Below are 24,598 nucleotides of genomic sequence, written 5' to 3'. Positions count from 1 at the left end.
TAGAGTGCTGTTCGGATTGCCGCGCTACTGTAGCGTCTGCACTGGCTGACCGCTGGGACTCGGAAATACTGCGCCACTGGATACTGCTACATGCTGTCTAAGAATGGCGATTATTGTTTTTGTGTTTGTTTCTGTTTTGATTTGTTTCCTTTTATTATTATAATTTATTTTATTTTATTTATTTATTTTACTAACATTAATTATAAGGTTGCCATGTAATACTAAAATTAAAATATGGACTATGTCTGAGACAAAACAAATAAATAAAAATAAAAGAAATAAAATAACAAGGAATAATTAACAACAATATATTTGGGATATTATCTCTATGTTTCCCCTCTAGTAAGATTTAATGAAAACTTTCTTTGTGATATTTTATCATCGATATAAAAAAGTATAAAATTAAAACATATTCAAAACATATTTGAACAATTAATATTAACTATTTAATACAGTATTCATGTTTTCATTTTGCACTTTGTCTAATATTAATTCCATTAATAATAAATACGACAAAACTACGCTTTTTAACCTTCCGATTTGAAATTATTATAATCTGTCTCTGATTGAAAAAAATAGGAATCTAGCGTCTATTAATTGCTGTTATTAAATAATAGTTTTATGTAAGTATGTTAAGTACATAATATATATGTGTGAGTGTGTGTATTTGCATTTTTGCAAAAGACAGAGCTTATGGGCATTTGTACGCATATATTTTATATTGTTTAAAATACAGGTAAACGATGAAAACGTTACATCCATGAAGACCCCAGAAGTGATCGACTTGCTTCGAATACTGCGAGGATCCATTTGTATCACCGTACTGCGGCCACCAAACATTCAGTAAAGTGACATCGGATATACATAAGTAATTAACGTTATAAGAATACGTATACTTTAAATATAAATAGATAAATCACACGTAGAAAGTTTTTAACATTTACTCTCAGATTCAAACGCACAAGATACTATTTCGATATTTTTGGTGATCACTATCGTTAAAACTTCGAAAAAAACTTTGTAGCGACTAGTAAACGATATCGTTTTATCGTACGTTTATTTCGTGACCGTCGTGATACAGATTACCTTCAAAAAAATCTCCATAACAGAATATTAAATCAATCCCATTATTACGAGACATCAATCAAACATGTGTCTTAAAAAAAACATTAAAACAGTATGTAAAGCAGGAACATTATATCATGTAAATATTTACCTTATTTTTTTAATATGTTTATTTTTATGTTGATGTCAAAACCCCGTCTTAATATCGTTTCATTAGGCTGTTTACACATAGCGCCGCAAAACAACTCAACTGCAACACTTCTGCGATCAACTCCATGCATAAAATTATGAATAAAACTCAAAAATCTGTAATAATTTCGGTAGCGATCGTCATTAAGGCAAAAATCGCTATTAGCCCCGTACATGAACAGCATCTGCGGACCCAAGGCTTTTGCGTTCCCCTTACGTTAACGGTTTTGCCAAACTCTAACACATTGTATTATATCATGTACAAAATTTGGTAATCAGTTTAATAAGAACATTATTCCATGTACTTCGCTTGGAGACTAAAAATACACCAGAAATACGATTATAACATGTTTTTAAACAGTACATCATAAACAATTATTACTACATAAACACATACCTACACCGTAATTGCTTAAAACAACTTATCACTGTACTATTTAATAATTATAATAATAGACTTATGTTAATAAAAAAAAATACGTTTGAAACATATGTGGTAAAAAGTGAGTAACTAACGGGCAGTAACTGATCGAATCTTCAAGTACGTTTCTGCGAGGGTAAATAATCCATACTATTAAAAAAATATATAACTATAAAAGAACGAGTATCATCGTTCGATTAGAACGTATATAATTATAATATGCATATAAAATAAATTTGATGGCGCGATACGTAACCGTATAATAGGCGTAATCTTACTTGGCCGGTAAGTTCTCTCATATAAAACAGTATCAAATAACGATAATCGACTACTTACGGAATAACAACCGATACGCGGATATCGCATATTTAGCGCCCGCACTTTTCATCCTGATATAAACTATATCTGCACAGATACTCGTAACTTATTTCGATCGGCCAGTATAGATCGCACCTATTGTAACTCTTATCATATAAATGAAATGTTATACAAAATAATTATATTGTAATCGATATTTCTTAGGAAATTTAGTGTGTACTAAAAATGTAAAATATTTAAGTTCCTAAAAATATGAAACAACCACAGAATTATTTATTACATGATTTGTTCTGCCTAATATAATATAATTATAATTATATGTAGCAATTTGGAAAAGATCCTATGGTATATTGATCTCATAGATATCATTAAAAAAGTATTTAACAGCAAATCAGTTAATACAAATTCCGTCTCTATTATGTCCTTAAAAAAATTCAACAACGACATGAAATATAAACTATTATCTGGACACACATTGAATTGAAATACTATGTAAATAATGCGTTTCATTAAATATATAGTTCTTGTAGTAAAAAATATGTATAGCATTCCAAGTATATTTGTTTTAATTATAATTGTGTAATAACACACTCTCGTCTCGAGGCTCGAGGTTTTAAATAATTTTATCGAGTTTTGTGATTTCCCTTATAAATCCAGTGTAAAATATTTATTTGTGCATTCAATTCCAGGTATCATTCAAATAATTACAAAACAAAAAATAATTATATAAATTGCGCAAAATTTTGTAAATATCTTTTAATGAGGTATAAAAGAAACGTAACTGAACGCTGAAAAAAAAATTCATATCAAATAAAGTCTTTTTATGTATATCTTTGTAATATATTAAATCAAACACACTGACACGTCTTATGTAGTCAAATTATGCACTTCATACACAACATTACCTATAGTACTATAAGAGACACTTCTCACTTTGTAGGGTTTATAATATTATTCCATTATATCATTATTGAAACAATATGATCGCTAATCCCAATACTGTCTATTTTTATGTCTAGTATTATAGTAGTAACTAAGTAAAGAGTATCCAATTATATAATTAATAGCCCTGCTTCGCCATAATGATATGTGAAATTTAATATTTACTAAGACGGAAATAAAAGAATGTTTTTAAAGATGGAAAACTATCATTGGAAAACAATTGCAAATACAGTATTGTCACGTCTTCCCGTGAAACTTTGAAGGACTGTGTTCACAGAAGTTAGTCAAACTCTTATATTTCACAGTGGCGATAAGGTATATTTTTTAATATAGTTAAATAATATTATTAAAATTAGTTCGGGTGTATAACTGTTTAATAAGGTATAAGAAAAAATATATTCTATTAAAGCAACAAGAACATAAAAGTGGACGTACAAATTGGTGCAACATCGCTTATTAGTAATTTCTTGAAAGTAGAATAGTCTGTTTCTATCTTTATTTAAATTGATTTCAAATGCCTTTCTCTTTATAATAAATTAAATTTAAGTAAATCTATAGGTACTGATTGTTTCTAGTCAAATCTAAATTGTAATTAAATTATATCTATTAGTCATTCTAATGAAACATTAATTATACACAGATTATATTATACTGATTATCGTAAACGATTGTCAAATATCCCTAAAAAATGGAATATTTTATCTTCGTTTCTATTATAATGTTATCTTATAAAAAGATTTTATCGACAAATCGACTCAACTATTTTAATATAATTCCTAGAGTAATAAAAATTAGATAAATGACATAGCTAAATAATTTATAGATAATGTAAACTGATCGAAATTGAAACAACTGATATTCTAAATAATTGTGATGGATTTGTGTTAGTAGATGTTACTTATAAACCTAATAATAAAGTAATAATGTAACTTAGGTGCAATTGTATTCATCCAGGCTTTAGAGATTGTTGCTAGGTAATATAAAAATGAACTTTGTCAAAATAATTTATTACCATACAATTTAATAGTGCCTATAAATAACAAATAATAAAATAAACCGATGGCCGTTTCTGATCTTTGAAGAAACAAATGTATAAAGTTTTAAATTTATTTAAATAATATTTAAATAACTACCTTATTGATTATTACAAAGATGGTGTTACCATTTTATTTCGAATGTTTTTTTTTTTTAATTTTTCTATCTAAAATAATTGACATATGATGAACGATAACTGGATAAAGAGGAAATTAGGCGTAAATTATTTTATCAATTTTAAATTGAAAGGGTGCTCTGGAATAAATACCAAGAAAAATATTATTTATTTGAATTCAAACATATTAAAAACACAATATAAAGCCTGTTCAAACATTATTAACTGAAATATATTGAATTGTGGCCTTTAAAATCATTGCAATAGATATTAAATTGAATACCATATTATCATATTGGCTGCCACACCTTTGCCTAACATTTTTATTTGAGATTAGATACTATGCAATAAGTAATAATTAATACAAGCAGTCGAACAGTAAGGAAAACTATTTTTGTGAAACAATAATGTCGATATATGCATGTATAAATCTAGTTTTATATTGGTTTATCATTAAATCTTATCCATAGAAATATTTTTAATTTGTCATCGTGAAATGTGATCGATTCTATTCTCAATATCAAAGCAAAAAGGTTTATAATACAAAACATCAATTGTAATAATTTAGTTGCTTGCTAGTCTCACGTTGCCTTTGCTTGTTGGATAGATGGAAGGTGGAGTTATTTTTATGAAGAAAGCAGTCATAAAAATGTTAAAAGAATGTACAATATACTTTATCTAAAAATAAAATATAATGAAATAACTTGTGTTTTATTTTCTATTACCTTAGTAATGAAAACTTAAGAAGTGAATTTTCTTGTTTGTAAAATATATTTAATAAGGCAACGTTGAACTCTAATATTAGAAAATATAACAGAAGTAGATTTATTATTCATTAGCGACCCGTCCCAGTTTCGGACGTGTGCAATTTAATATTCATAGAGTTACACACACAGCATTAGTTCACAGCATTTAGCATTAGCATTAGCAGCCTGTAAATTTTCCCACTGCTGGGCTAAAGGCCTCCTCTCCCTTTGAGGAGAAGGTTTGGAGCATATTCCACCACGCTGCTCCAATGCGGGTTGGCGGAATACACATGTGGCAGAATTTCGTTGAAATTAGACACATGCAGGTTTCCTCACGATGTTTTCCTTCACCGCCGAGCACGAGATGAATTATAAACACAAATTAAGCACATGAAAATTCAGTGGTGCCTGCCTGGGTTTGAACCCGAAATCATCGGTTAAGATGCACGCGTTCTAATGGGCAATTAGAAAAAACCTGTGTAAACTGCTTAATACGGTCTTAAGTTTCCAATTTACTGCGAATTTTTCTTATTTTTCTTTCAAGGTGGCAAGACTGCGAGCAGCATTTCCTCGATAAATTTACTTATTTTTCTTTCAAGGAGGTAAGACTGCTAGTAGCATTTCCTCGATAAAACGCAATTCCGATCCTCTGGGCAAAAAATGAACCAGCCCTCCTGTCGCTGGTGGAGACAACAAGGCGTGGTATTATACTTTTAATAAAGGATTTGCACTATTACTCCAAAATGAAAATGGCTAAACGCGTTCTCAAGATATGGCGTGATCAAGGGAAATAGATATTATTTCTTTTACTTAACTTGCAATGTTTGTTTGTCAGTTAGTTTGTGTAGGACAAATCTTGCAAGCTGTATTTGGGCCACTTCCACTCGTCCAACGGATCTGACATTTTACATATTGGTTTAAGTCTGATGACATGTATTTTTATAGTAAGCAAACAAGGTTGTTTGCTTACTATAAAAATGCATATATATCTACACAATCAGGTGATTGTGTAGATCCTATCTTGGGTGTAGAACTCAGGATAAGCTCTACACAAAGGAACTCATCGCTTGTGAATGGTATAAGAATTTAATTATCATATAGCGATAGGAGAATCAAGGTCCCTTATTAACAACTTGTTGATGCCTAGGCATATATGACAAGACTCCTGTCATTCCACCCTCACGACGTCAACAGCGTCCAAGATCCAGCCTACTCTGAACCCTTAAGAAGACTCCCAACATCAGGCTTGAGTACTAACCCGCCTCCACGCCCAGTGACGCTGTCGTGACCATTAAGGGTCAATGGATTGGATTGGATTCCAATTAGCGCATTATGCAACCTTTAACTGCACAGACATAAAATTTCAAATACGAATTAAATTTAAGTAGTCCATTATAAGTGCTACCTTTACATAGCAACTGCACTCAGGACTCAGGAGTGACTCTTGACGAGGGAATTGATCGCAACGGTCAGACCCGAAATTGCAAATGTATTGATACAAGTTAATTCTAAGAAAAAATTGATGTAATATATATATAATAGGTTTTATTTACTTCAAAGTTTTTTTTGTGTTTAGAAAATTAAATAAGATATTATCCTAAAAATGTTTTTAATTATTAATTTATTAAATGACATTACAATGTAATCATTTTATAGCTCTCAAAACTGGTATTGGTACATATTATGTTACACTAATTTATTTTATCCGAATATAAAATATTTAAAGAATAGATTCATAAATTGATATCTCGTAAACTTGATTTATATGGACAAGCGCTGATGTCTAAGACACTGATATTTATTTATCGAGATCGGACACTGTTGCTGTGTTTATTTTTTAAATTATTATATAATTTTTTTTTAATTTAACGTAAGTATTTATAATTATTATTTCTTTTTCAGGTATTTTATATTAGAACCTTCAGTTTTATCTAAAAAACTGAGAAATATGTGCGCAGTGATAGTTTCCTTAGTGAAGAAAGTAAGAAAAAGGTAGTGTATTAAAGGCAATAACTTAATAATAATCATTTATTTTAGGTTTTCAAATTAGTACCTACTCTTCTTTTATTATATAGGTAGGCGGACGGACCAATGAGCCACTAACCTTCGGAACTAAGATATAATGTCTCTTGTGTCTGTAATACCACAGTCGCTAAAAACATTGCAGTGCATTAATCAATTAATTTTCGTAATTTCTTTATAATCTATATTTTGAATTTTCAATAATTTTCTTCAAAGTTTTTAGTGCTAATAGATTCCGAGGTATCGAATTTGTTTGGGTTCCGTCTTACTATTTGGCTACGTAACCCTAAATATTAGAAAAAACAATAATATAATAATAACATATTTTATTTATGAAGTATAAAAATGATATATATATATATATTAAATATGCTAGAAAACCTGTAATCAATCACTTAGTAGGTAAACTATAACTTTCTTTTCTTTCAAATTGGAAAGTCGTTTTTAATTCCAATGTAAACTAAAATGCGTGTGAATATTACCTAATAGTGAGTAACAATTATACAGTTATCAGTGTAACAAGTGCAGATGCGTGTAATGGTGTTCACGAAGCCAATACGGCGTGACAGAAACGGTGCACGACACCGGCCAACCACGACTAGGGAACGCATTAGCCGGACATGTTGAACCCTGTTCTATTTTACTAAGCAATATCTTCCACCATGGAAATATATTACGATCTATAACCGTATAATATACTTTTATTAATATAAAATCAAAGTCGTTGAATTATTTGTTTATTTGATATACGTAAACTCATTTAAAAGTCACAAAGAAATACAGATGAATACAAAAAAAAATCTTCAATACTAACTGTACCCTGTGGTTTCACCTGCGTGGAATAATATTCTTTTTCAATATAATATCGCGCCTGATCTTAAGACGTTTACTCACGTACGTGAATAATAATTATTATATTTAATTTCATTATCTTACCAGCTTTGACGCGATACCGAAAGGGCAAATATTATTACTATTTCAAGATGAAAAGAATAATTTTCATTAAGATTATTTACGCTTTATACGTGTAAAGTACTTTTGCGTTCTTGCTTGGTGAAATAAGATCCAAACCAAAATCATATTGATTGAATTCATTCTATGAAACATATACAAATTACTGTACACATTTATTAGAATTAATTCAATGGTTTCAGAGATTAGACATTGCAAACAAACAAACAAAATTATCCTCTTAATACTTAATATAAATAAAACAATAACTAATTAGTTACTTATTGACATAAACTTAAGTTAGACAATAATATACTGATAGTTCTTATACAAAGTGTTAACAATATCTTAAAACAATTCTTCCCTAACAGAGTTCGGTGATGGAAAGAGAGCACTAATGAGTAGGTACATTACAGCAACTTAACGCTTAACCACAATTTTGCAATTGTAGCATGCAAAACTTAGCGAATTGTGATAATATACGTTACATATTGCGATTTCATTCATAGTGTAATATTTAATTCGGAGAGACAGTAAAGAACTACTAAACAATATGATTACCAAGAAAACAGGTAAACGCAATATAGTTTTAATAATAGACGACCTCCGTGGTCGAGTAGTGTGTACACCGGTTTTCATGGGTACGCCACTCCGAGGTCCCGGGTTCGATTCCCGGCCGAGTCGATGTAGAAAAAATCATTAGTTTTCTATGTTGTCTTGGGTCTGGGTGTTTGTGGTACCGTCGTTACTTCTGATTTCCATAACACAAGTGCTTTAGCTACTTACATTGGGATCAGAGTAATGTATGTGATGTTGTCCAATATTTATTTATTATTTATTAATAATATTTAATCTATGGACCACGTAGCATATGGTTGAACGTCACGGTCAGTGCGCGTCCACTACGTCCGAGGGAGTGTCACGCTTGGCCGATGTCAGACTGTTCCAAATTCTAACAGCACAAGCTATGGTCTTTCTTCGAATTTTAAATTCAATGACTTTTTCTTTTACTTAATACAAGCATAGCGCCGGTGAAACAATTCCAATGGTCTTTAATACTAAGTGATCATTGTTTGTTTGCAAAGACATTTGGAGCCTATGATAATTATAAGAAATTTGTTATTCTTTTTAATTATTTAAACTATAATACATTAATTATTCATGTTTGTCGACATGGAAAAGACCTATGGTATAATGTACCAGAAACCCACCGTTTGTTATTGGTCGACTTTAAAAAATTATGAGGTTCACAATTTATTATAAATATTTACATTTTCTTTATGTATATTCGAGCATACTTCCGTCATCGAAATTTAAAAAGTCTTTTTTTTTAGTTCGAAAAAGGTTTATTTCGAAATGGTCACATTATTTTTTTGTAAAGACCTTATAAAGTATTTCGTAGACAGACAACGGAACTTTTGAATAAATGCCAGCAAATCAACTGCGATTGCTGTTTTATGTCATGGAAGTCGTTTTTTTTTTGCGTCAAAAATAACTTTTATTCATTATCATTCGTATCATTTACAACTTATATTTTATTGTATGTATATTGTCTGTAATATACACACATATAATAATACTCGCCTATAGAATTTATTTACTTAAACCACAATCGAGACTCAGCCAAAGCTCGTAAGCAATAACTTTTCGTGTCCAATGCGGAGGATCCTTCACTTTTAAAAAATCTACAATGCAAAGAAAGTCATAATAATCAGTTTAAAGTTCAATCGTTCGATATGATTATTGACTCTACAGGGTCCAAGCTCTCCGGACACCGTACAAACCGTTTAAAGCAATTTAAAACATATTTAAAATAATGAATATAAAATGATATTTTATTCAGTGGTAAGTAGTCGCTTAAGTGTTAATATAGAGGCTTTTAAAGAAAGAGGGATGTGGGCTTATGGTATACTCTATACGGTTAAAGCAGTCAGTCATAGCCAACCAGCCGGTGCAGGTGCCCGCGCACCGCAAAAGGAAGTGCAGTGAACGATTACATTTGTTGCTGATTGAAATTGAAACTGTGTTGTTATTTCTTAACGCGCCTTTGCGTTGGTTATTTTGGTAAATATGTAAATTATATATATTTTTTAATTTATTATTTTAAAAACTTATAATATTTAAAAATTGTATTAAAGTACAATTAAAAACTAAATATAACCTTATTATTTCAAGTTTTTTAATAAAATTTTATAAAAACATTTTAAAACAAATATTTTTAATATAAATAATAAAACCAAATAAATTATCTTAGTGTACTTAAAAGTATATGAACTTTTAAAGAATATAATATCAATATATGAACGAAATAATTAATTAGTGAAAAAATAAATAAATAATCATTTTAAGTACATAAATTAATAAAAAAATATATAAGAAAATGAAAACTTTCACTGTTAATCGCCTAAATCTATGCCATTAAAATACAAAACAAATTAAGGTTGATATCATTAGAAAAAAACATTTAAATAATCATGTATTCAAATCGCTATAATATATGACTACACTGAGTTCCGTCTTTCTCTTCCTGCTATCCTTAAACACAGTTTACTAGTTCGTATAAACCACGTACGTAACATAGCAGAAATACCACAACTAAACATGGAACCTGTCGTCTGAATCGCTGTACAGCCGTAAACAAATCATACCGGTAAGTAGATCGTGACAGATCGACAATTTATGGGTCAGCAAATTTTATTTCCATACAAATTATCATTTATCCGCTAAAGAAAGTTCATTATTACAAAAATTTGAGACATAGATTTTTTTTAATCTGTGGTACAGATGTTGATAATAACATAAATATAATAAAAAAAATTACAAATTGAAAGTTACTCATTAGCGATTAATAAACGGATGAATATTTTATTTTTGTTTGCACAATCGCTTAGCTTTTTATTGTGTTTATTTTATTAAATACAATAGAAATTTATATCGATAATGATGACTGAATGTCAACACACTACTTAAATTATAAAACAATATTTTTTTTTATATCATAATTATGATTTAGCGTTAAACGAAATCAAATGTTCATCAACAATTACCTATGCCAGCTGTGCAACGCTTATTAAAAATGTATACTCTACAATATATGGGTATTATTTATCAAAGGCATTATAAGTCTCCTTTAAAATAATTCTTTTTTTATGACAAAAATTAAAATATATTATATATATATTTGTTTTATGTTTAAAAATCATTATAACAGAAATTCGCGGTATAGACATTCCCATAGTCGTTACATAAACTAACTTAATCAAAGAATCTTAATGGAATTTCTCTAGCCGAAATATAAATAAACACAATGCCAAGAACATTTAAAATTTCCACACTTTTTAAATCTCTTTTTACTTACTATTAGAAAAAAAAAACAATTTGTATTTTCATAAAGTATAAGGTACGAGCGACGACAAAAATGATAAAATGATGTGCCTCTATAGGTGCCTTTAAAGCTGTGATGGCTCAGTGGTTACAAAACGTGAATCTTTACTGATGATTCTGAGTTAAAATCCGGGGTAAGCGCCGTTGATGTGCTTAATTTTGAATTTATAAATCTTCTTATACTCGTCGATGAAGGAAAACATAGTGAGACGACCTTCCTCATATACCTCTCCTCAAAAGGGAGAGGAGAACTTTGGCCAGCAGTGACTGAACATAATTCAGCTGTACTTGTTTCCTTTATTACTCTAAATTACGAGCCCTCGATCAAATATCAATATATCAATATATCCCTACAAGGCATTGAGTACAAAATTTCCTAACCCACAACATCCTTTCTAAGTCAAAACCCTATAAGTCTAAACCACTAAAACTAGAGTTTTTCAAGTCTCCCTTGAGTTAATTAACGAAATTCTACATATTGATAATAACTATAATTTATTTTTAATTAAAACTTAATAAGAAAATTATATTCTATCTATTCTTACATTTTAAATATTATTTGAAACGTCACGTATTAAAAAGCTTTTTATACAATAAAAAACAAACATAACGCTATCATAAATGTCTTATTTCAATGAAAATGCAGAGTATAATTTAACACACCACAAATTTCTACTACTAGAAAGTAATTTATAAATGATTACGAGTAAATATAATATATAGCAATATTTGATTCTTTCGTTACCCGAACTTATCGCGTTAAAGAATATTTTATACTAATAATAATTATACAATTATTTATTGCAATCAATAAAAACACATCAACACTACTAGTTCTTGTATTTAATTTTAAAATATATTTTTTTTTTATGTAGGTATTGAACGGTTAGTAATATGTGACATCAAAACATTTTACGCAAGTCATTGCAAATCTCTTTTAAATCTTATCGATATCAGTTATGTAGATAATTTCAAAACAAGTAGTCATCATTTTTCGCGCATATTTTATTTATTTTTTACTAGCTACCCATCCTGGCTTCGCAAGGGTAACATAAGAGTCTACAGTAAAAAGTTTTATCACAATCGTATGAATGGTTTAGCATCGCATAGAGAACAAGCGTACCAATATTCATTTTTATTTATCAGGATTACTTTTGTAACGCCGCTACATTTCATTATATAGAAGTGTAAGATATATATATGTATTATAATATAGTTAGGTGGACAGGAAACTGGGCCACCTGATGGCAAATGGTCACCACCAACCCATAGACAATACCGCTGTTAGAAATATTAACTATTCCTTCCATTCCACTGCGCCAGCAACCTTGGGAACTAAGATATTATATCCCTTATGCCTGTAATTATACTGTTTGGTGGTAAAATGTCTAATGAAAGTAACCTACACAGACGGGCTTGCACAGTGACCGACTACCAAGTGTATGGTTTTACAAATTGAATCTGTGTTTTTTTAATGTTGAAAGTTATCATATATTATTAATTTCATTTAAATAATATTTAAAGTAATGTATTTCCTCGCGGCATCCGCAAATGTTGGAAAATTTCTTTCGAATAGATGTGAGAAAAACTTTTTGTTCCTTTAGAAATCGTGCGAAATACACGTGTAAATAATATCATGGCTAGGTTGAGATTTGTGTCATAGTAACATGATCGTGATAAGTTTTCTTATGTACATATCTTGAGACTACGCTCTTGATCTTTGCTATATATATAATTTTATATTAGCTAACAATCTCGCTTGGATTTAAAGGTTTAACGTTCCAGGGGCAACAGAGAAGAGAAGAACAGAGCACCTAATTATTTTATATATTATATATTATTTTAAAATAAAAACAAATTATATTAGACCCTGAAACTTTTGTTTACTTAACATATATTATACATAACATTAACTTATTCAACAATTAACATTAACAATACTTATTTATTATAAAAAAAAAAACTCAATACAATTATATAATATCTACAATCATACTGTACTGTTTTAAATTAATGTAATTATTATCTTTGACGTCAAATCATTGTAGTAATCATTGTATATGATTCGTACCATTTAATTACGTAATACAATTTTTAGTTTATAAAATACCGATGAGTGGGGCCTATCTATAATATTATAGATTTATAGTGATATTGAATATGTTACGGAAAGTATCCAGTAATAAGTAAATATTCATAATAACTAGTTTAAGCAGATGCTATAGAAAAATGAAACGTATCATATACATATTTTCTAACGAAGGTATTATATTCAAAGACATATTTGTGATAATTTCATAATGTATATATTTTTTTAAATATACGCATAAATATTATGTAGCAAATATATATATCTTCACTAAAACACAAAATAAGCATGAATTGGTGTATTATGTTGATTGTCGTAAAATATAATTTCACCTATTAACGGTAACATGGATCTTTACGATAAAAATATTTGCGATAACTGTCAGTGCTCTAATAGTGCCGTTTTCATCGAACATTTAGTTTGTTACAAGCTGATTGTGAGGTAACAAGGATGGTAAAGGCACGAAAATACGTTGTAAAGAAGCACTTCGAAGGTGTGCCAAAACGTGAAGATTTTGAAATAGTGGAGTACGATTTGCCCCCTATTCAGAATGGAGAAGTTCTTGTTAAAACAGAGTGGGTAGGAGTCGACCCGTACCAACGAGCCTATAATAGAAGATACCCAGTTCCTTATGATCAATTCGGTTTTCAAGTAGGAGTTGTCGAAGACTCTAAGGATCCCCGCTATCCCGTTGGCACTAGAATAGTGTCACATAACGGATGGTGCGACTACAGCATCATTAACGCAAATGTCCAACCATCCAATTCTCTTCTTCATACAGTATACAAAGCACCAGACCTAAAAGGTCTTTCACCTTCCTTGGCAGTTGGAGCTGTGGGTATGCCCGGTGCCACAGCATATTTTGGTTTACTTGAATTGTGTCAACCTAAGCCAGGTGAGACTGTTGTAGTGACTGGAGCAGCTGGAGCAGTAGGATCGCTCGTAGGACAAATAGCGAAGATTAAAGGCTGTCGAGTTATTGGTTTTGCGGGTTCTGATGATAAAGTTGATTGGTTGGTTAAAGACTTGGGATTTGATAGGGCTTTCAATTATAAGACGGCAGACATCCGTAAAGTGCTAAAAGAAGCTGCACCGAACGGTATCGATTGCTACTTTGATAATGTTGGAGGTGAAATTAGCAGTATTATTATGAATCAAATGAATAATTTCGGTCGAGTATCGGTATGTGGAAGTATAAGTTCATACAATGATGATCCTACAAAATTGGCAACTGCTCCAATTGTTCAGATGGATATTGTAATGAAGCAATTAAAAATTGAAGGTTTTCTAGTACCACGCTGGTTGGGTCGTTGGCCTGAAGCGTTTTCTGAGCTCGTGAAATGGATTAAATCTGGAGATATAAAGACCAAGGAACATATTACAGAAGGTTTTGACAAAATCTTTGACGCATTCGTTGGAATGTTGGCCGGAGAAAATACCGGTAAAGCAGTTGTGAAAATTTAGATGAGCTATTATTTTTTACTGTGCTTTAATGTTATTTCTATGTTTGTGTTACTTAAAAATGTTGAAAAATAAAATCAACGAAAAATGATTTACTTCTTTTAACTTAATCTAATTTGTAAAAACAACAGTTGAGATCAAAGATATTTAGCGTTATCATTTATACATATTTTTTATCAGTAACTGACTAAAAAAACGATAAAATGTTATCACAATCGTAACCTTTTCTCTACCTTTTATGAAGATATAGATTTTTTACTTAAATATTACAGTATTTTTGTATTATATTTAGTAGTATTCTTTTAAATTAACAATTATTCTTTTTTAATTTTTTTATTGTTTCCCATCTTCCATTACGTTTACTATAAGTAAAAATAATACAGTTTTGTCGTATTGAAGCGTATATTGTTTTTTTTTTCTTGTTGAGTAAAGTTAAAACTATTTCACAATCATATTTTGTAAGGGTAACAACTCCAATAACCCACTACGCAACTCAGCCGGGAATATGGGTTAAGAAATAAGGATTTACATTTAGTTTTCTGAGAATTTAATAATAACATACATATAGGTATATTTGTTAGGTATGCAAACAAGCAAATGCATTTAATAAACCACGCTCCTTACAACCTCAATGCGCAACTAACCATACGACCTAGGAAGTCATGTCCTTTGTGTCTATAATTACACTGCAAGTGTCCACAATTAAAAAAATATACTTATTTTACCTAAAATACATTTCTATATCTCCTTACAATTCAGTATCAGAAGCCGATAACCCTTTATAGTAACAAGAATAAATGATTAAATTTTATTATGAGGCTAGAATATTCGAGTAGACTCAGCTATTATTTAAAGAGGTTTGTTTGATTAACAATTTCTATAATATTTATATTTTTTATATATTTCATATTTATATTTCTAAAAACGTATGTGTGAATATTAAATCAAACTATAACTATTCTTACTTTTTTATCGCTATATTTTTAATCAAAGATAATAATAAATATAAATTATGAAATTATGTTTTATATAATAACATATTTACGAAATATTATCGCTGATTTTTCTGTATAAGATCTACCAATGTCGTATATATATTTCAATTATAGAAATCCAGCTTAGTTTTGTTTATAATATGGCTATTGCATATTGCATTATAATATCGATGAAAAAAGAGTAACTATTGTAGTTCTTCTCTATAATCTACATTCTAAGCCAGTGGTTACTTTAAATCATTTATCTTGTATAATGACGATTTAGAAAGTAGTGACTACTTAAATAAAATTTATCAAAAACATACCACATTTCATATGTTGTATATTTTACATTTAACATTTATACGAAACAACGTTCAAATATAATTCGAAAGTTTGACCTTCCTAGTTAAAGTTGACATAATAATTAACTTGAGAATTTACGGTTTTTTAAATCATTCATTCATATGAACAAAGACTTTGAGAATAATAATAAAACACAATATATTTATATCATGTTCATTTCCGTAAACACTGATCAGTTGTTTTATGATATAAATATGTATATTTATTGTGGTAAATTAATAAACAGTAGATAAAACAGCTATGGAAAACTTTTAAAAAAAATATATTTTTACGAAGGTTGGTCAAAGGGACGTGCATCAAGAACACGTTTACGTATTCGACTCTCTTTTTAAAAATGTCTTATCAAAAAAAAAAAAATTAAACTTCGAAACCTTCGAATAACTGAAGGTCATAATAGCCAATAAAATCTCCTTTTATCTTACCCCAATAATTTTATAGCCTACCGTCAAGCAGCAATTCTAAGTATTATTCCAGTTTAAAGGATACGTGGTATTTTTGGTGAGTCAGTGTAACTGTGGACACGGGACACCTAGTTTCTTAATATTGGTTGCGCGTGATACGTGAAAAAAAAAACAACAATAAGATATACTTTTTCCGAAATCTCAAAGCGTTAAAATGTTTCAGATGTCATTCGAGATGGTTTGAAAGCTAAAAGAACGAATTTAAACAATATTAATAATTTAATACACGTGTTCATATTTTAACAACCACATATAATATTCTTTATTTCATTTAAATAACTATGAGTTGGGAGCACTATACAAAAACATCTTCTTAACTATTTGATACAATCCTATGGCATTTGGTTTTTTTTATCGTATAAACGTCCAATTTATATGGAAATTTCGATATCAAATTTACACATTAATGCAAACATATAGAAGAAACAGAATACATACTTATGTTACAATACTTTGGCAGCAACTTTAAAATATGTGATTTAAAATGTACCCACCTACAATTACACTGACTCAATCAACTATTTAAACTGTTACCAGATCAATACTTAATTGTCCCGTTGACTGGTGGTAAAATAAATAGATGGTCCCATCGACCATATATAATTTAATATAATTAAAGTAAAAATAATATTGAAAACAAAATATTTAATGCAGCTTTAATAGTTGCGCTATAAACTTCTATCATAATACCGGTATATTCGGAATGTATAATCAATTTATTACCCTATTTATAAATTCCTGATTTGTTTAACGCCATACATATATATAGAGCGAAGTAAATCGAAGAACTAGAATTTATTGTCGCTTGAACATATGTGAACGGTAAATAGAAAAACAAGTAACAAGTAAATTAAAAATGGTTAAAGGTCGAAAATATGTCGTGAAGAAATATTTTGAAGGCATGCCGAAGCGAGACGATTTTGAAATTGTAGAATACGAGCTTCCGTCGCTTCAAAATGGAGAAATACTCGTCAAAACAGAATGGGTGAGTATTGAACCCTATCAAAGAGCATATAATAGAAAGTTTCCAATTCCATTTAAACAATTTAGTTTTCAAGTTGGGATGGTTCAAGACTCCAAAGATTCTCAATTTCCGATAGGATCAAGAGTAATATCAGATGAAGGTTGGTGTGACTATAGTGTAATAAAAACAGGCGATTGTGATAGTAAATTTGGTGTTCAAGTTAGCCTTTTACCTGATTTAAAGGGACTCCCACCTTCATTTGCATTTGGGGCAGTAGGTTACCTGGGGGCCACAGCGTATTTCGGTCTTCTCGAAATATGTAAGCCCAAATTCGGTGAAACAATTGTTGTGACGGGGGCAGCGGGAGCCGTTGGATCGCTAGTGGGACAAATTGCAAAACTAAAGGGCTGCCGAGTTATTGGTTTTGCAGGTACCGATGAAAAAATTGAATGGTTGGAGAAAGAGTTAGGATTTGACGTAGCATTGAATTATAAAAAGGTCGATATTCGCAAAGAACTTCGTCAAGCTGCACCAAATGGTGTGGACTGCTTCTTCGATAACGTTGGAGGAGAAATTAGTAGTATTATTATGAATCAAATGAATGAATTCGGAAGAGTCTGTGTTTGTGGAAGCATTAGTGTATACAATGAAGATTATACAAATCTACCAAAAGCCACAATGACACAGTTTGATATAGTGATGAAGCAATTAAAAGTTGAAGGAATTTTAGTATCACGATGGAAAAGCCGAATGAATGAAGCTTATACTGATATTATTCAGTGGATTAAATCGGAAGACATTAAGGTCCGTGAACACGTAACAGAAGGGTTTGATAATATTTACGATGCTTTTGTTGGAATGTTGATAGGGGAAAACATTGGTAAATCTGTGGTAAAAATATAAATCGCTATAATTCATGCAGATTTATTTATATTTCATTAGAATATATAACTGTATTATTGAATTAATATCACATATCTGTTTGATACATAATAAAACTGGATGACTGTATACGTATTTTATTTCAACAGGGTCATACCACAATCCATCTTTATTATAACTGATGTAAATGAAAAATAATATCTACATAATAATCACCCAGTGATATTTAGTGAAGTTAAAGAATATTTTTTTATACATACAATTTAATGCTTGTTGTAGGTATTTACTTTAAGTTTGTGTGAAATGGTGAATCAGACACCCTAGCGCTTAACCGCACCGATACGGTTTGTGAGCAACACTCACCTGCGATGGGGCAAACGTCCTTAAATAATGTAGCATATCAACATTAATTTGCATTTAGTTTATAACTATGGTAACTAAAAACACATTATTTAAGTTAAACATCATCTTGAAACTACAGCATAATTCAGCCAACTGATGTCAACCTAGAAGGTAGCTTCGTGAATCAATGGATCTTAACATTTTTTATTCATATCAATTTCTTTATATAAATTAGACGTTAAATAAATTAAGATTTTTTTCTTGTCCGAAAACGAAAGCTGCCAATCAAATATGTTTATATAAATATCGGTTGGTTTACCTAGATAGTAAAGAAGTAGGGAAATAGTTAGCGTCTATGAGTAAGGAGGAAGTGACCCTATAATTAAGAGCGAATGCGAAGACCGAGATACTTTCGCGTATAAAAAGCGGCTCACCTGCTATGCACCTTCAACGGAATATTTTTCAAAGTATCCATTATCATGAGACGACATATCGGATAAACTACAATGTCGGATTCATTTACGGTAATATTTGGCTTAGTAATTATACTTCAAATATGATTCAAATTTAACTAATTTTTTGTTAGAATTAGTGTTAATTGTATACATAAAAAACGTAACACAAACGCGCAAAACGATCTATGAATTTTAAACGTCAACCTTCCAAATTCTAATACAATTTACCACAAATCACACTTTCCTCTTGATGACTCTTCAATTTTTGTTTGTATATATTTAATATAGTTCGGTGGACCGACAAATAAGTGATTTGATGGGAAATGGTCACCACCACCCATAGATTGGCGCTGTAAGAAACTTTAACCAGAATTGATATAGTATCATCACGTTTATGTAAAATTTGGCGGAACGTATTTTAATTTCTATAATTTAGATATTTCTTCGTAGCATGGCACTGCTCTTACATATATGTATTATTATTTTAATCTACAGTTATACTTAGTTGTACTTATTTTAATCATTTGTTTGACAGACAAATTTAATGTATGCAAATACAAACTAAGCAATATCGCGTAACAAATATTAAAAAGTTCTATGTTTTATTTATAAATATGTTTTTTTAGTATTAAATCATTATATGATATGACTCAATCGAGGTGACTATACGTATACGTATAAACGCTATATATAAATATGTGTGTAATTGGTGTAGTTATGCTAGCGTTTGCAAAAATAACTTTAAAATCTTCACATAAACTTCCTTGCGCAACAGAAGCAAAGAAAATAACAACTTTGATATTGTATTGATGCCATATCATTGGTCGAGATCTTAAATAATAGTCAATGATATTCATTATGGATTCGGAAAAAAAATCTAGACTAGTGTTTTATAGATAAGGATGTATATAAAAACAGCAATGCTTAGTATTGTTCTGTTCCAGCTTGAAGGGCTAGTGAGCCAGACTAACAATAGCAACAAAAGACAACCCAGTGCCCAAGTTTGGTCCGTTGATGTGAGGAATGATTAATATTACTATCACTTGCCATTAGACTACTAATTTTGGGTGACATTTTAAAATGAATATTTTTACTTACTTCTAAAATAAACGGTACAATGGATTCATTCTTTATTCAACAAAAAAAAAAAATCATGTCGAGATACATCTTACAACTGCGTAATAAATGATATGATCAACACAAGCATCTATTAGAAACACATTTGATGGTTATTAAATCTCTAAAAATAAATAATCTGTTACATGCAAACAATAAATTGTACCGTTTCATTTTTATTTAAATCGAGAACGAAATATCTCTTTCAACCATGATAGGCTTATACGTATATTATAAGTTGGGTGCCTTACTTATTCTGTGTGTTGATTAATATTAATAAAGCAGGAAATACCAATAGTATTTATTGCCTATTAGTATATAATTAATATGCATAATTGGATTAAAATAGAGACACTACCGTCCTATACCGTCAGAGTGCCTAAGCCTCACGTTGCGAAGAAAACCTGAAATTACACGATATCGATAGTCTCGTGATAAGATGAATAACAGTTTTGTTACAATGACTATATTATAAAACAGAATCGTATATAAAAATAATAATGTAAATCTTAATATTGACATCTTTAAGTTAAAAAATAATCCGGCGTCCAAGTCTTTTAGTGTCAAGGATAGTCTATTAGAATCAGTGTTATTCTCTTAGATAGTATTTCTATCTCTTTCTCATTATATATTTAAGTACTACCCTAATAACGAATGCCGTCCGTTACACAATGTTCACTTCGCAACAGTCGTATTTGTATAAAATATTTTACCTCTTATTTTATATTACCAAGATGTATGAATGTTTTATTGATTAAATAAACCACGACATTCTAATAATTATGTAACAATGGATTACATATAAGTACTAAAAACAAAATGTTACAAAAACAACAGTAAAATAAATCGGTTCCATATATTTTAAGTACTTGATTGATGCATTGTGTAAAATTCTATCTCCATAAAGTTTTATTATGAAATCACCAATTCGACAAGCAAACATCGCTTTACGTATGTTTCAATTAGTAAACAATAAACACGTTAGTTCCACTTTATTTACGTTCATCGTCTTCTATCACTCTATATCTATATAAATTTTAATCAGTTGATAAAAGAGTAGTAAACATACTAATTTTAATTCTTAATACATACAATATTTATAATCAAGTGACGTCTTCACCTGTATGTATGTATGTCTCATCGTAAATAATTTTGTCTTTAATTAATTCAAAAATATTGTAATATTTCTTAATATGTATTTGTAATATATTATAAAAATTACAAATACTGTTTTTGTATGGCTTAAGTATAGAAGTTTAAAAAACTGACAGTCTTATACAAAAAGTTTCGCTTTGTATCCTTCGCTTCGAAATACACGTCAATATGAGCCATAAGTAGCTAAGCATATATGAAAAATGTATGCAGCATTCAAACTTACAGTATGCCTGCCTATATTCCTCCTAAAATTATCTTATGTACAAACTTCATATAAATCAGATTAATTATTTTTACGTACGTTGCTATGTTGTTAACCTAATTTCCTCTTTATTATTACAACAATTGTGTTATTTGTATATACCACATATTTTGGTAAATAGTTTGCTACATATCATAAAAGTAAATAAAATCCAGTATTACAAATTAAAATGTATATTGCGTGTATGATTGAGTAGCGATAACGAATGCAACTGATACGGTATCATAAGAAAATTAGACATGACGATCGTCTTATGTAAAAACATTTAAATTTACGATCCAAGTTCCCACACTATGTAATTACAAACTTTAATAGTATTTTATAGGTACCGCCATTATTTTATGAAGACATAAAAGTTCGCCACTATTTGATTTATTGGGTTAAGTAACCTAACTAGATATTTAAACGTCAAAATAGCGTAATAAGGATTAACTTGAAAAAGGAAGCCTAATAATATAAGTCTTATACTGTAGGTGTATCACGTTAAAAATCACGGATAACTACGTAAAACAATATAATGAAATAGTTTCATTTTGAATAAATAGACTTACAGATACACTATATTATGCAATCAAACATTCGTATAAAAATATAACGTCCTTATTACAGTGTAGGGACATACATATATTCCATATATACCGTATTTAAAAAAACATGAGATCCAGACATTTTTTATTTAGATAAATTACTTTTCAATTTTGATCATTTTCTTTTAATTATATTTAAATAATATTTCCCTCCTTTATATGGAAACGAGAAAGTTTACGCCAATTTTCAATGTTCACGTATGATATAGTTGTATCAAATTAACGGCCTGCGTAAAGTTCGTTGAATAAACAGAGGGTATTGCTTTCTCTTGTTTCGGTACCGCTCTGAACTCCTTTCGTAGTTCTATCTTCCGTCACACCCATCGCACACAAATAACACACATTGTGTACCTGCTTAATTCGTACAATATAACACTTTCTTGGAGCAAAGTTTAAAAAAAGGCAAAAAATATTTTATTTAAAATAATAAAGTTTAACAACTTAAACATTTTGGGGATATTTAATGTTAAATCTGTTCTGTTGTTTATAATCTGTTATTGTATATAATCGAAATAATATCTTAACGCTTCCATTCTTTTTCTATATAGGATAGTCAACACAGTTGCCGTAAACTTAATATTATAATACATATCATGTGTAATATAAGATAAAACATAAAATTTTCACAAAACAGCTAACGGCTCGCTGTTAACTAGCTTATTCAATTATAATTGTAGTGATAGCAAATAACAAAATGAAGTTCATTCCCCGATAATGTTTCCCACCCGGCACCACTGTCAACGGCCTTCGCCCGTTGCGCTCTTTGCTCCTTTTGTTTCAAGCATCGCATGACAGGACGCATTTCGACGCCCATTTTTGACGCATTGTCGGTATACGTCAACGACATCTCAATACATTACACGCATCCGGCGACACGAGGTCAATTTTAATTATTTTTATGTAATCTAACTATTGTTTTGAAATATGATGCATGTGAACGAACCTCTTTACAAAATATTCACTCGCTTTAAATAAAGCCGCTTGATGAAATTACGTTGATCGTGTCATTGTGAGCGTTGAAGTAATGCTTACTTCATTAGTAAATCTGAGAACAGAGAATTTTGTAACAACAGCCTAATTGTTAGAGAAAATACGAGTACCAACGAATAGATGGTCATTTTTTTGTATATATACAGAACAGTGTTCTTTTTATATAAATTATTTATAAAACACTTATTCATTGTATTCGTCAGCAACTAAAGCATTTGAAATCGTCGTAAGCGTTAAAAGAAATCGTCTTGAGTAATAGTAAAAAGTTGAAGATTTTGAGTCAATTAGTTCCAGGTGAACAAATAAAGTTGATGGTATTTTTTATCAATTCTAAGTATTTCTTAACGGTGATATTGTTACCATAGAATTGGATTATATTACGTGAAATTATTTCTCGTAACATCTAAACAAAATAAACCTGATATAACTGTATAGTTACACTTTATGTATCGGTAACTAAAGCTATGTAGTATTTTGCTGAGTATACTTCAACAATTCATTTTTAAACTTCATCTTTTAATGAAAGTTAGTAACAAGTTACAACTAATTGCAAGTAAGTTAAAAATTGCAACATAATTATAATTTCCTATGAAGGGTTCTATTTTTTTAAACTATTTACAAGATCGAAGAACCATTGGCTTATCTTAAATGTTGTAGCGTTTGAGTATCCTGCTCTATCTATACCTTCTAGTCTTTGGTTGCTTGAATTAATTTTGCACTTCCCATACAAATTTTAATTGCGTATTTTATTACAGAAAACCAAATACGTTCATAAAATATTTACTTTTATTCTTAAGGGAAGAGTAAACTCTGTTTGACAAATTGTCATCCTTGATTCGACTCTTTTTGAGAATTCTAAGAATCCTTTTTAGTGCTCAAGAATATAAGTTATAAACTCATACGAAAATCGTATTCTTCTTGACATGGCAGTGCTCTCCCCTCAATAGCACTATTATTGATCGAAAGCTGTGTTTTATCAGCTAGTAGTCTACAGTTCGTTCTAGTAAAAACCATAGCAAATCATTAATAATAATTTATCATTACTAACCATTTGGTAAAAATTTGTATTGTAATTTAAAAAATATATATATTTCGATATACAATATTGATTATTTGGAAATCTATCGTCGTTTTTTGATTTCGAATTGAATCTATGTGAATGAATGAATATAAGAATAAAAAAAAAATCAAAAACAACATTTTAAAAAAAACATTGTATTAACAAAAACCTAAAAGTTAAGCAAGGCATGTGTTAATGTCGGCTAACAATGAGACACGGGCAGTTAACAACCTCAGCCTTTGACAC

General features: G+C 29.8%; 4 protein-coding genes across 8 annotated transcripts in view; all 4 read left to right on the top strand.

The window, feature by feature from the left end:
• Positions 1–4,768, top strand: part of LOC125066637 — a 104,300-nt gene extending 99,532 nt beyond the window's left edge. For all 3 annotated transcript variants that reach the window (XM_047674834.1, XM_047674835.1, XM_047674833.1), the window contains one exon: positions 737–4,768. In XM_047674834.1, the coding sequence (XP_047530790.1) occupies positions 737–847 (111 nt within the window). In that variant the 3' untranslated portion in view covers positions 848–4,768. The remainder of the gene's footprint in view (positions 1–736) is intronic.
• A 4,970-nt stretch (positions 4,769–9,738) lies between these two features.
• LOC125066336 (cadherin-23) overlaps positions 9,739–24,598 on the top strand; it is a 34,058-nt gene continuing 19,198 nt past the window's right edge. For 2 of the 3 annotated variants that reach the window (XM_047674385.1, XM_047674383.1), the window contains exon 1: positions 9,739–9,868. The gene's annotated coding sequence lies outside the window, so the exon portion shown is untranslated. Of the gene's footprint in view, positions 9,869–10,341; positions 10,455–24,598 lie in introns of those variants that run through there. The other variant, XM_047674384.1, reaches the window with a different exon arrangement.
• LOC125066337 (prostaglandin reductase 1-like) lies at positions 13,701–14,777 on the top strand. The gene has a single exon (XM_047674387.1). It carries the CDS (start codon positions 13,728–13,730, stop codon positions 14,739–14,741), a length of 1,014 nt encoding a protein of 337 aa, XP_047530343.1. The 5' UTR covers positions 13,701–13,727; the 3' UTR covers positions 14,742–14,777.
• Positions 17,352–18,438, top strand: LOC125066339 (prostaglandin reductase 1-like). Its single transcript, XM_047674388.1, has one exon. It carries the CDS (start codon positions 17,396–17,398, stop codon positions 18,404–18,406), a length of 1,011 nt encoding a protein of 336 aa, XP_047530344.1. The 5' UTR covers positions 17,352–17,395; the 3' UTR covers positions 18,407–18,438.

Source organism: Vanessa atalanta, chromosome 9 (assembly GCF_905147765.1).
Source record: "Vanessa atalanta chromosome 9, ilVanAtal1.2, whole genome shotgun sequence".
Lineage (NCBI taxonomy): Eukaryota > Metazoa > Arthropoda > Insecta > Lepidoptera > Nymphalidae > Vanessa > Vanessa atalanta.
This window is presented reverse-complemented; position numbering and strand designations above follow the sequence as displayed.

Excerpts from the sequence above, each read along its gene's own strand:
- LOC125066337 (XM_047674387.1), top strand. The coding sequence starts at position 13,728 with ATGGTAAAGGCACGAAAATACGTTGTAAAGAAGCACTTCGAAGGTGTG.
- LOC125066339 (XM_047674388.1), top strand. The coding sequence starts at position 17,396 with ATGGTTAAAGGTCGAAAATATGTCGTGAAGAAATATTTTGAAGGCATG.